Source organism: Ictalurus furcatus, chromosome 26, assembly GCF_023375685.1.
Source record: "Ictalurus furcatus strain D&B chromosome 26, Billie_1.0, whole genome shotgun sequence".
Taxonomy (NCBI): Eukaryota; Metazoa; Chordata; class Actinopteri; order Siluriformes; family Ictaluridae; genus Ictalurus; species Ictalurus furcatus.
In genome coordinates, this window is record NC_071280.1 from 8,652,787 (window position 1) to 8,664,775 (window position 11,989).

An 11,989-nucleotide genomic window follows, 5' to 3' on the forward strand; every position below is an offset into this window, starting at 1 on the left:
GTGGATATTGGCACACTCAGTAAGCATAAACTGACATGCTCAACCCGGCAGCCACTTTAGTACATTGTGACCAAAGACATGTGACTGGCCATGTCAGAAATGTTTACCTAAAATCCATTGCTTCATAGCTTGCCTTAAAGCTACCTATAGTGATGCAATACCTAATGATGCAAAATTCACAGGATACAATACTGCCATGGCAATTGAGTAACCAAGTGAAACATTCTAATGAACAGAAAAATATCCTTATACCTCAAGCTCACTTTGAAGAATGTTCCTGTTTATGTGCTTTGCTTTAATCTAGCTTAAGTCTATCATTAGAGGATCTTCACCGTATAATCTGACATGTGTTATCGCAGTCATTTATGTGACTCAGCTAAGATATTATTTGAATCATCTCATACAGTGTGACATGTAATATTCTTAAAACGCCGCCGTACTCGCAGTCTAAAGCCGGCTTAAGTAACAAAGAGTGTAGATATGAGTGTGATGCATGAGCATGCTCCTGTCAGGACCTCCCTTTTCCGTACAAACTCAGTGAGACAGATCCAAACACTTCAAGCCGTGGCTCAGTATCAACTTTAAAATAAATGTGCTTGTACATTGTCTTTAGAAGCGATCTAACCTTACTGAAAAAGTACTGATATACCTTTTTCAGGTCTCCGTTCAAACAGCTACTGGCCTTTTTTATATTTTCACCACCCTACCCTCTTATTACTATAAGGATCAGGTAGGCAGATATTAATTCATTTTTATGTTTGCTCCAAATGTTTGTCATGTTTAGATGTTTCATTATGATTATTTTTTTATTATTATTATTTATTTAATCTCGTGGTGAGCAGTGCGTTTTACATTCTAGTCATTTCAGCAAAACCGTCGTCAACCACAGCTTCTAAATGCGTTGTTTTAAGTTTAATGAAGTGATAAATCTCAACCTCTGTAGGCGCTGAACACATTAAGGATTGTCTCCTCCTCATCCTCCTCCCCTCAGCACCCTGTGTTTGTGGTCAGCCATGTGGGATGGAGCTTAAATAAAAAAATGTAGCCTAACCTCTTGGGAAAGAGGACTCCATAAAACAAGACATTTTTAGTCTTCCGAAAGGAGAACATACACCATCAACATTTACTCTGAAGAAGGAGAAGAAGTCATGACATGGCTACTTTTATCCAAATTAACCTAATTTCCTTAATGAAGTCAATGGAAGCTTGAGTCTTTCAACTCATCTGTAAGGAAAGGACAAGGAGGGTTTTTTTTTTCTTTCTTAACTTCTCATTTTGGAAGTTGTTTATGTCACCTCAGGAGAGGTGAAAGGAACACAAGGAGAAGGAACAAGTGTTTGTGAGGAACATTTTTACCTCAGAAACCCAACTTTCCTCACGAAGGCTCTGATATGACAGCATTCGGGAAATAGTCTAGATTTTCAGTCAGTTGTTTGAAAGTGAAAAGTCGGCTATTACCTCACTTTCATTATATTTCATGTTTTTTATTATTATTATTATTTTTAAAAAATGACTAAATTGGAGACTACATTGATATTTTGTTCGCTCGCGCTGCTGGCGTTAACGTGCGTCGAAGCCAAAGACTCGGAAGAAAAAGCTAACGGCTTGCGCGCGCTGAACGTCACGGCCGCGCGACACTCGCGCGCGCCGCCGCCAATGTGCACGGGACCCACAGAGATCCGGGACGCGTTCAAGTACATAAACGCGGCCGTGTCGTGCCTCGTGTTCGTAGCGGGGCTCGTGGGGAACTCTGCGCTGCTGCGGATCATATATGCGAACGAGCGCATGCGCAACGGGCCCAACCTGCTCATCGCGAGCCTGGCGCTCGGTGACCTCGTACACGTCGTAATCGGCATCCCCATTAACGTGTACAAGGTGAGTCCTGGGTACTATTTAACCTGTAAACTCATATGTCGTGTACTTTTTTTTTTTGTAGACAAAGTAAGGAAACGTTTATTCATTTTTGTTCTTAATACTTTTTTAAAAAAAAATTTAAAAAAAAAAAAAAAAATAGATTTAGCCCGTCATATATTTCATTCTTCAGGAATTAATTCCTCATTCACTCTTAAAGATCTTGAAAAAGATTCCTTTTTCTTTGTTGCCTTTTATTGTTGTTCTTGTTGTTTTTGTGACCCAATATATTTATCTTTATTGTAATTGTAAGTATGTTGTCTTCTGGGAGACGTGTAACTATCTTATTTAGCGTCTGAACGGCAGTACTAATTGAAAAAAAAAATCTTTAAACAAAATAATAATTTACATCCGATGATCCTGTTAAAAAGTTTACATCCCCCTGGCTCTTAATGTATCGTGTTTGCACCTTTTGTAATAGTCGTGTACGAGTCCCTTGTCCTCAGTAACTAGGTTTACATGGACAGCAGTAATCTAATTATTGACCTTACTCTGAGTAAGATAATAATGTGATTAAGGTGTTTACATGAGTCGCTTTAGAATACTCCTGTCATGTTCCCGTTTTACATGTTATAGAACATAATTAGAGTAACAGCCCGCGTCATTACGTCACCGCGCCACGCCATCCGACGTCCCTCCAGAATTTCACGTATCAACATACAGGTCGCCTTCGTTATGGTACCGTATACAGTTTTGGGTGTTTTTATGAAAAAAACTTTACGGACGCTTAAAATGCGGTTAATTATTTGTCATGCTGTACGTGCTAATAGACAACTGCTTGAAGCCGTGGGCTGCGTCCCAAACCGCGTACTTACCGTCTATATAGTAGCCGAGATACATGTATTTTTCCCCACTACAGGCCTATAGTAGTCAAGTATGCAGTTTGGGACGCATCCGAACTCTCTTGTTCACCGTAAAATGTTGAGCACGTGTCCTGTCACAAAATGCGGTGAAAACTCTCACACGACGTTCATAATGTGATTAAGGTGTTTACATGTCTGTAATACACGTCCATAATGCAACTAAAACAGGAGTACTCCACCTGTCTTAATTCAAATAGAGCTTAATTCGAGTATGACCTTAATTAGATTAAGGTAAGTAAAAATGGCTGTTTACATGGTAGTTTCTTAATCAATGTATGGTCTTAATCAGGTTAAGAGTGGATTATTGTTGTCCATGTAAATGCAGCTAGTGTGAAAAGGTGGATCTGAACATCATATAGTCACTGTTGGAAAGGGGTGAAATATGCAGGAGATGCTGCAAAAGTAAAGAATGTGAAGGACCTGGAGGATTTTTCTGAAAAAACAGTGGGCAGTTTAACTGCTCAGGACAAACAAGGGACTCATGAACAGCTCTCACAAAACATAAAAACATCATGTCGTGGATCATCCAGGTAACGACACACAGTATTAATAATCAAGGGTGTGTAAACTTTTGAACAGGGTAATTATTTTAAATTCAACTATTATCTTGTCTTGTGGACTATATGTAAACATCTGTTCTGTGAAATAGTTTATTCAGGACAGAACTAAATAAAAAACAACATCAGATTTTTATGATCAATCTTATTTTGTTTAAAGTATTAAGATTTTGCTGATTCTGTAAGGAGTATGTAAACTTGCAAACACATCTGTATATTATGGATGTTTAGCATGGTGTCGTGGTATCTCAGCGTGTTCATATTGGTAAGGTGTGAGCTGCAAAGACCTGCCTAATATTGAACATATGACATTATATGAATGATTGAATATGAATTAAGATTTGGAAGTTTTGCAATTCTAAAAATAAAATAAAAAAACAGTGTACAACTATGGAAAGTAAAACTGCAGTACTACATTTCTGGTCAAAGAAAAACATGTATATAATTTATATATTTTTGAGTTCATTTGTTATTTCTAGTAAGGCTTTTTTGTGGACATTTCAAATTAACCAAACTGCAATTCCCTCTTTTAGCTTCTGGCTGAAGACTGGCCTTTTGGTGTTGGAGTCTGCAAACTGGTTCCTTTTGTGCAGAAGGCATCAGTTGGCATCACAGTCTTGAGTTTGTGTGCATTAAGCATAGACAGGTACATCTTATTTACAAATAATTCAGTATTGTTTTATTTAGAGCATGCTGAGATGCATGTAGGGCATATTTGTAATTTACAGAGACATCTCAACATTGTAAAGTAATTATGCTGTACCACAATGAGTTTGCTATTTATTATCAATGCGTGAGCTATTGTATAACAATATGATTATGAAGTCTAGAAATTCAGTGACAATTGGGCAAAAGTATGCCAGTTACTTTAACTTATGAGTATTAGACTTGGGCATTGTTCAAAATCGCATACTGTGACAGTAACTACTGAATTCGATTCAGTGCCTACTGCTCGGCTGTTGATACAGTATGTATTGATCAGTATAAGTGTGTAGCATGAATACAATCCGGACGCACTACATTCGCCATGTTGGCATTGTCATGTGACCTACAACTTAAAAAGAGCCGACACGCTACCTTCCGCCATTTTTGATTCAGACAGCTCTTCTGTTCCAGTCCAGTCTCGTTGCTTTATGGGATATAGAACAATGTCCATTGCTTCCAAACTGCAGAATCTCAGCAGAAGCAGTAGTTCTCGCCTACTGATTCATGAATACTAAGAATTTAATCATACTACTCTTTTGGCATTCTGCTTTTCATCTACTGTATCGTAAGGTAGTAGGGATATTCGGATGCAGCCATGGTCTAGTATTCTCTAGTTCACCAACCCTCTTCCTTGAGATCTACCTTCCTGCAGGTTTCATCTGCAAACAAAATTTATCTGATCAAGAAGTTCTTAAGGCTAGATGGTCAGGTGGAGATGGTTATGGTTGGAGCTAATGTCTTCAGGAAGGTAGATCTCCAGGTACAGGGTTGGTGACCACTGCTCTCGTATGTACTCAGTACCAGATGATGAGCAGTATATTGAGCTTGTCGATATGTTAGACTTACCCAGTAATACAATTTTAGTGATATGGAGTGAATGAGCTGATTTTTAATGCTGGATTATCAAGGCCTCAGGGATTACAGTGCAACAGCCAATATGGGTCCAGTCTCACGTTATTTTTGCTTTTTACCTGCCTGCAATATTTTCTAATGAACTTTCTCGATCTATTTCTCAAAATATAAACAATTGAGCAGTTTATAAACCACAGGGATCTTGACCAGATGAATGAATATTTTGCTTGATTAGGAGTAATTGTATTGTTGGGTCCCATGGGTTCGCTGTTCTTATACACGCCTCTAGTTTATACACAACACTTTATAACGTTACATATGGAACAAAATAGTCTACAAGAGTCAACATAAATATATGTTACATGGAAAGACAATAAGAAAAATAAGTACAGTCCAGATGATATTGTGCAGTATGAATAGTGCTGAAAGTGGGGGGGGGGGTAAAATTAGTATTAAAAAAAAAAAATCATCACCACCTGTCTGATTTTTACAAGGTACCGTGCGGTAGCATCCTGGAGCCGCATCAAAGGAATCGGAGTGCCCAAATGCACGACCATCGAGATCATAGTGATATGGTTGCTCTCCATCATTCTGGCAGTGCCTGAGGTCGTCGCCTTTGACATGATCGCTATGGATTATAAAGGAGACCACTTGAGGATCTGCCTGCTGCATCCCATGCAAAAGAGCCAGTTCATGAAGGTCAGTATAGTGTGTGTGTTTGTGTGTGTGTGTGTGTGTGTGTGTGTGTGTGTGTGTGTGTGCGTGTTCGTGTTCGTGTTCGTGTTTATCAAATGTACAAAGCCTGTTGCATCTCTAAGATGGTTTTGACTCTAAATCCGCATTCAGAATTCAAGAGCATTAAAAGTTGGATAGTTAGATGTCTGTATCGTTCCATTAGCCTGCACAGGAATTACACACATACACACACACGCACACACACAATTTTTGCACATTGAATTTAAATCATGTCATGTATTGACTGCAGAATTTATAATGGAGTAGCTGTGTGAGGTCTGATTCAAATGGACAGCCATTAAATTATTACATACTTAACCTTTAAGGTTTGTTCTAGTCAAATTGACTTATTTTAATGCTCAATTTTATAAATGGTTTAATGACTCATGATGTGCTTGGGTCAATTTCTCAAATGGACAGTCATTATTGAAAACATTAAACAAGTCATTATTGAATTTTACTATATTTAAAAAGAAAAAGTTTAAAACAAGACATATTGGCATATTTATGATAATAAGAAATGCCTTTGGTCAGTGAGTACAGTAAATGCTAAGTGCCAGAACACAAGGGTTGGAATTAATAACATAGTTTTTCAGAGAAAGTTTGTCAAGAATCCTTTTGATGCTTATTATTAATGTGGTGTGTTTTTTTTTAATCTGTTCTCAGTTTTATAAATCAGCAAAAGATTGGTGGCTCTTCAGCTTTTACTTCTGCATGCCACTGGCCTGCACTGCCATCTTCTACTCTCTCATGACCTGTGAAATGCTGCGAAAGAAGGACAGTGTGCAGATTGCTCTGAACGACCACTTGAAACACGTTGGTGCACTCTATAACTATTCATGACCTCTGAATCCAGTGCCCTAAAGCCCTACAAGCCCCAATCAGCAAGTGGCAGTTTGATGCAATTTGAGTTATACGCAACAACACTTGCAACATGTCTTTGAAGATATTGAGGCCATTAAAATACATGTTTTCATCCTCTCTCCACGGCAACTAAGAGGAGTCCCTGAGTGGACAAAGCATTGTTTAGGCCACTGCTGATTGGAGCTTGAATATAATAATCGTGCTACCAAAAGTTGTTAACTTTTTAATCAGGTACTAGCTATGAATGAGTGATACCACTTATTCTCTTCTCAAGTCTGGGCCAATTTTAGTTCAAATAAATGCTTAATTATTAGCACAATACAGTCCCGCCAGGATTTCACAATTTTGCTATCGCAGAAATTAATGTAAAATCAATTCATCTCCACAGTATTCGGAAATACAGCTTGAAATTTTTCAAAATGAGCACAAAGATTTGTGGCAGGATGCGTCACGTGAGCCAAAGCCCTCTTCGAATCGACACGAGTACAGCTAAAAGGTCTCATTTAGCAATAAACATCACTGCGAAAGGTCGTGCAAAACAATTTCATCCGAATGTGATTTCGCCAATTCACGTGCATCACAAATTTTGAAAATGGCCGCGGCAAAATCAAGCAATCACAAAAAACTCCAAACTCGAAATCCTGTAGGTACTCACAATACTGTACTTCCTCAAGAATTTTGTTATAGGAAACTAATAAGTGATGTGAAGTGGAAGGCCATTACCATGCTAAAGTTGATTGTTTCCCAATAACAACACATCACAAAGTCTTTTATTCTTCTTATACTTTATTAATCAAAGAGCAACACCTCATACTATTAATTCATTTATACTAACAATTTAGTTCCTGTTATCATTTGTGTTATAGTAGCTCTAAACAGCCGTTCCTCCAACCACATCTCTTTTTTCACTCTACTGATGTTAATAAGACAGAAAAATGACAGCGTGTCATGCAATGGGGAAACCGCGGTATCCTCCATCTTGAAGACTTTTCATTACAGCTTTACCTCCGACTATTACAAAGCACTGACACTGGAGACTAATTCCAAAATGCCCTAACGGGAAGCATAACATATCAGCGATTGCACGTTTTCTTTTTTAAATCCGTTAATGTGGACCATAAAAATTCCTGTGAAGTGGTTACTATAGAAACGATAACATATTAGAACAAGCACAATAACAACAAATAAGCTTGGAGAGCTATTGTCTGAGCTGCTGTTACAGAAATTAATTAAGACTTTTTGCCAATCAGAATCACACATTCAACAGTGCTATACTATATACTAATAACTTTAGTATATTATGTGAATGATCCCTCTCTGAAAGGATTCTGTCAGTGAACGCTGTTTCTCTCACAAACCCATTTTCCTGTGTTCTCGCCCCATCTGATCTCGCCTGCCTGAGCTCATCACGCTCTTTATGTAGCCGGCTTTCTTGTGTTTGTGAAGTCTTCTGGCATATACCGCACTTTGATAAATTGCCAGTTAATGGAGAGAATGGAGTGAGATAACGCAAAATGATCGTTCATTTTCCATCGCTCTATATACGAGAGAAGCACTGGTTCATTAACTCGTCTCGTGTGTCTGTGTATTTCTCTGCATGCTCCTGTAGGAGTGGGAAGTGGAGGCAAACGGCAGGAGAAGTAGTTATCTTACCCATTTGAAAGTTAGAAAAAAATGATATGCTTCTTTCAGCATTAGGTCTACTTTTAGTATACAGGTACACCTAAAAATGATGTGAAGACTAATTCTCAAAAGGAGACAGATAATATTGAGTCGCCCGTCTCTATAGTTTCATGCTTGCTTATATTGAGAAAGTTACGTTACATGTAAAACTTTGATATCAAAATATGGCATTTTTTTCTACCATAGAGACGAGAGGTGGCCAAGACCGTGTTCTGCTTGGTGTTGGTCTTTGCTCTGTGTTGGTTGCCTCTGCACCTGAGCCGTATTCTCAAACTCACACTTTATAATGAGGACGATCCAAACCGCTGTGAGCTTCTGAGGTAAAACACACACTTTTTAGAACTTTGGGCTCAGTTTTTGTTGTATTTCAGCTCACCAGCTGATATGTTTTGAACTACACTGATTTAAAGGATTTCAAAAAGAGAGTATTAGGAGAGAATGTTTTGCCCATCAGATAGCAGAAGAACAGCTCCAGACACACATTTATGAAAAGCCTGGAACACACTTACATGTGGCCATCCATCCCTCCATCTTCTGTACCGCTTATCCTATACATGGTCGCAGGGAGCCTGGAGCCTATCCCAGGGGACTCGGGGCACAAGGTGGGGGACCCCTTGGATGGGGTGCCAATACAGCACAGGGCACAATCACACACCCATTCACACACTATGGACAATTTAGAGATGCCAGTCAGCCAACAGAACATGTCTTTGGACTGGGGGAGGAAACCAGAGTACCCTGAGGAAACCCCCGAAGCACAGGGAGAACATGCAAACTCCACACACACAGAGGAGAGGCCAGAATCGAAACCCTCAACCCTGGAGGTGTGACACCGTGTGTCCAGTTGGTTTGTTTGCAATGAATTTTGGGCATGGTCATTCAGATTTTCTTATGGTCAATGACAAATATAAACGGAAAACCGATTACAGTTTAATATACTATAAAGTACATGTTCTTTATTGTATCAAAGTGTGCATGATGTGTTGTGTCACTGTCCTCCAGCTTCTTCCTGGTCCTTGATTACATTGGGATCAACATGGCTTCAGTGAACTCATGTATCAACCCAATAGCCTTATATATGGTCAGCAAACGGTTTAAGAGCTGTTTCAGGGTAAGGAAACTCATTCCATCATTTATACATTACTTATTCACACCTAAGGGCAATTTAGAATAGCCAATCCACCTACTAGCCTGGTTTAAGGGGTTGGGATGAACTATTTTCATTTAACACATTTTCCATTATTTATACCCTAAGTATATACTGCAAGTACACTGTTTGGCCAAAAGTATGTGACCTTCACACCCATCTGAGCTTTCTGAACATCCCATTCCAGATGTAGCCCCCTACCCCTGCTGTTATAATAACCTCCGCTCTTCTGAGAAGGCTTTCCACTAGATTTTGAAGCATGGCTGTAGTGATTTGCCCATTCAGCCTCAAGCGCATTAGTGAGGTCAGGCACTGATTTTGGGCAAGGAGGCCTGGGGTGCAGTTGGCATTCCGGGTCAGAAGTGTTCAGTGGGGTTGAGGTCAGGGCTCTGTGTAGGACACTCACACCAACTTTGGAAAACCATGTCTTCATGGAGCTTGCTTTGTGCACAGGGGCATTGTCATGCTGGAACAGGTTTGGGCCTCTTAGTTCCAGTGAAGGGAAATTGTATATTATAGCATTACAAAGACATTCTGTACAATTGTTTGCTTCTAAATTAGTGGCAACAGTTTGGGTAAGAACCATATATTTGTGTGATGGTCAGTTTTCCACTTTTGGCCATATAGGGTATGTTTGCTTGATCAACTTCTCTGTTTGGACAGATCTGTTGTCCTGATTTTGATGCAAACTTTTTGTAATAAAATTTGATTTTGTGCCCAGTCTTGCCTCTGTTGTTGGTGTCTGCCTCCTGATGTGTTGGCAGTGGATGAACAGCAGTCCTGCATGAAGCTGAAATCGGCAGAGCACGGGTCAGAACAGAGCAGCAGCCGAATCACAAACAAGTACACTTCGGTATAAGCGCTAACCTGAGGGCAGTTCTGTATAAATTAGTAATATTTGTAATACACACTTGTTGACCTCCAATCACCACTGAGACCTGTGCATCATCTGCACCACTGGCAGCACTTGCGCTGAGGTTGTCTCAAGCAGTAGGTCAGAACACACTTAAAATGTATATAGTCATATTGTCTTGCTACCTAGTAAACCATTATCAGCTCTCAGTAACATATAAATAGTGTAATCAGATGAAACACACCATGTTGTTAAAATCCCCATGATGTTGACATGATCTCTTGAAACTCCAAGGTGTCATGTCACACACTTCACTTGAGTTAGTAAAGTAATCTAATCAGCATATTAATATAAACCTTGCAGCCCGAGCCACTCTCAATGCTGCTGTTATATAAAATTATTCATTATCTTCTGACCAATCGGATTTGAGTATTCAACAACACTGATAGAAAATCGTTTCAAAGGTTGCTATAGTAGGTTGAATATAACGCTTAAAGGTGTGGGAAAAAATGGATAAAAATTCATCTCAATGTTCATAGGCAAAGCTGCAGGCATATTTTTCCTCACTGACAAGAGCAAACATACTTTACGTCTTCTGTTAGCTTGGTACAATTGTAGTATTATATGGTTCACTTTTGTACAGAACTATTACTAACTCTGTTGTATTATTATTTAATCTAATGATGTTGCTGCATGTTACTTTAGTATCACATATTTAAATCAGTCACTGTGATTTTTTTTTTCTTCATTACTTTTATGTATTTTCGAAGTTCCATGAAATGTCTTGACTGTATGATTTGACTATATGATATTACATCGGGATTTGACTATATGATCTTACATACACATTACATATAGGAACACCTGTACATGCTCATTTATGCAGTTATCTAATCAGCCAATCATGTGGCAGCAGCACAATGCATAAAATCATGCAAATACAGGTCAATGGTTTCAGTTAATGTTGACATCAAACATCAGAATTGCAAAATATGTGATCTGTGTGACTTTAACTGTGGCATGCTGTTTGGTGCCAGATAGGCTGGTTTGAGTATTTCAGAAACTGCTGATCTCCTGGGAATTTCATACACAACAGTCTCTAAAGTTTACACAGAATGGTGCGAAAAACTAAAAACATCCTGTGAGCACAGCTGCAGGCTGAAACGCCTGGTTGATAAGAGAGCTCTGAGGAGAATGACTAGACTGGTTTGAGCTGACATCAAGTCTATTGTAACTCAAATAAGCACTCTTTGCAACCATGGTGAGCAGAAAAGCATCTCAGAACGCACAACACATGGATGGGCTACGGCAGCAGAAGACCACATCGGGTTCCACTCCTGTCAGCCAAGAACAACGATCTGAGACTATCATGGACACAGACTCACCCAAACTGCATTGTTGAAGACTGGAAGAAGACCAGGTCATTTTATTTTCTAATCCATTTTGGGTGAACCTGTGCCCATTATAGCCTCAGATTCTTGTTCTTGGCTGACAGGAGTGAACCCCAATGTGGTCTTCTGCTGTTGTAGCCCATCTACCTCAAGGTTCAGTGTTTCGTTCACGCTGAGATGCTTTCCTGATCACCACAGATGTAAAGAGTGATTATATGAGTTGTTATATCCTTCCTGGCAGCTCGAACCAATCTGGCCATTTTCCCCTGACCTCTGAAGGCGTTTCCACCCACAGAACTGTCGCTCACTCAATGTTTTTTTGATTTTTGCACCATTCTCTCTAGAGACTGTTATGTATGAAAATCCCAGGAGATTTCTTAAATACTCAAAGCAGCCCATATGGCACCAGCATTCTTGACATGGTTAGT

The 11,989-nt window shown here is 39.3% G+C and overlaps 1 protein-coding gene across 1 annotated transcript; it reads left to right on the forward strand.

Moving 5' to 3' along the window:
- The first annotated feature begins 368 nt into the window (after positions 1-368).
- LOC128602250 (endothelin receptor type B-like) lies at positions 369-11,097 on the forward strand. Its single transcript, XM_053615944.1, has 7 exons — positions 369-1,875; positions 3,865-3,977; positions 5,383-5,587; positions 6,290-6,439; positions 8,357-8,490; positions 9,173-9,281; positions 10,039-11,097. Exons 1-7 carry the CDS (start codon positions 1,510-1,512, stop codon positions 10,174-10,176), a joined length of 1,215 nt encoding a protein of 404 aa, XP_053471919.1. The 5' UTR covers positions 369-1,509; the 3' UTR covers positions 10,177-11,097.
- Positions 11,098-11,989: the final 892 nt, after the last annotated feature.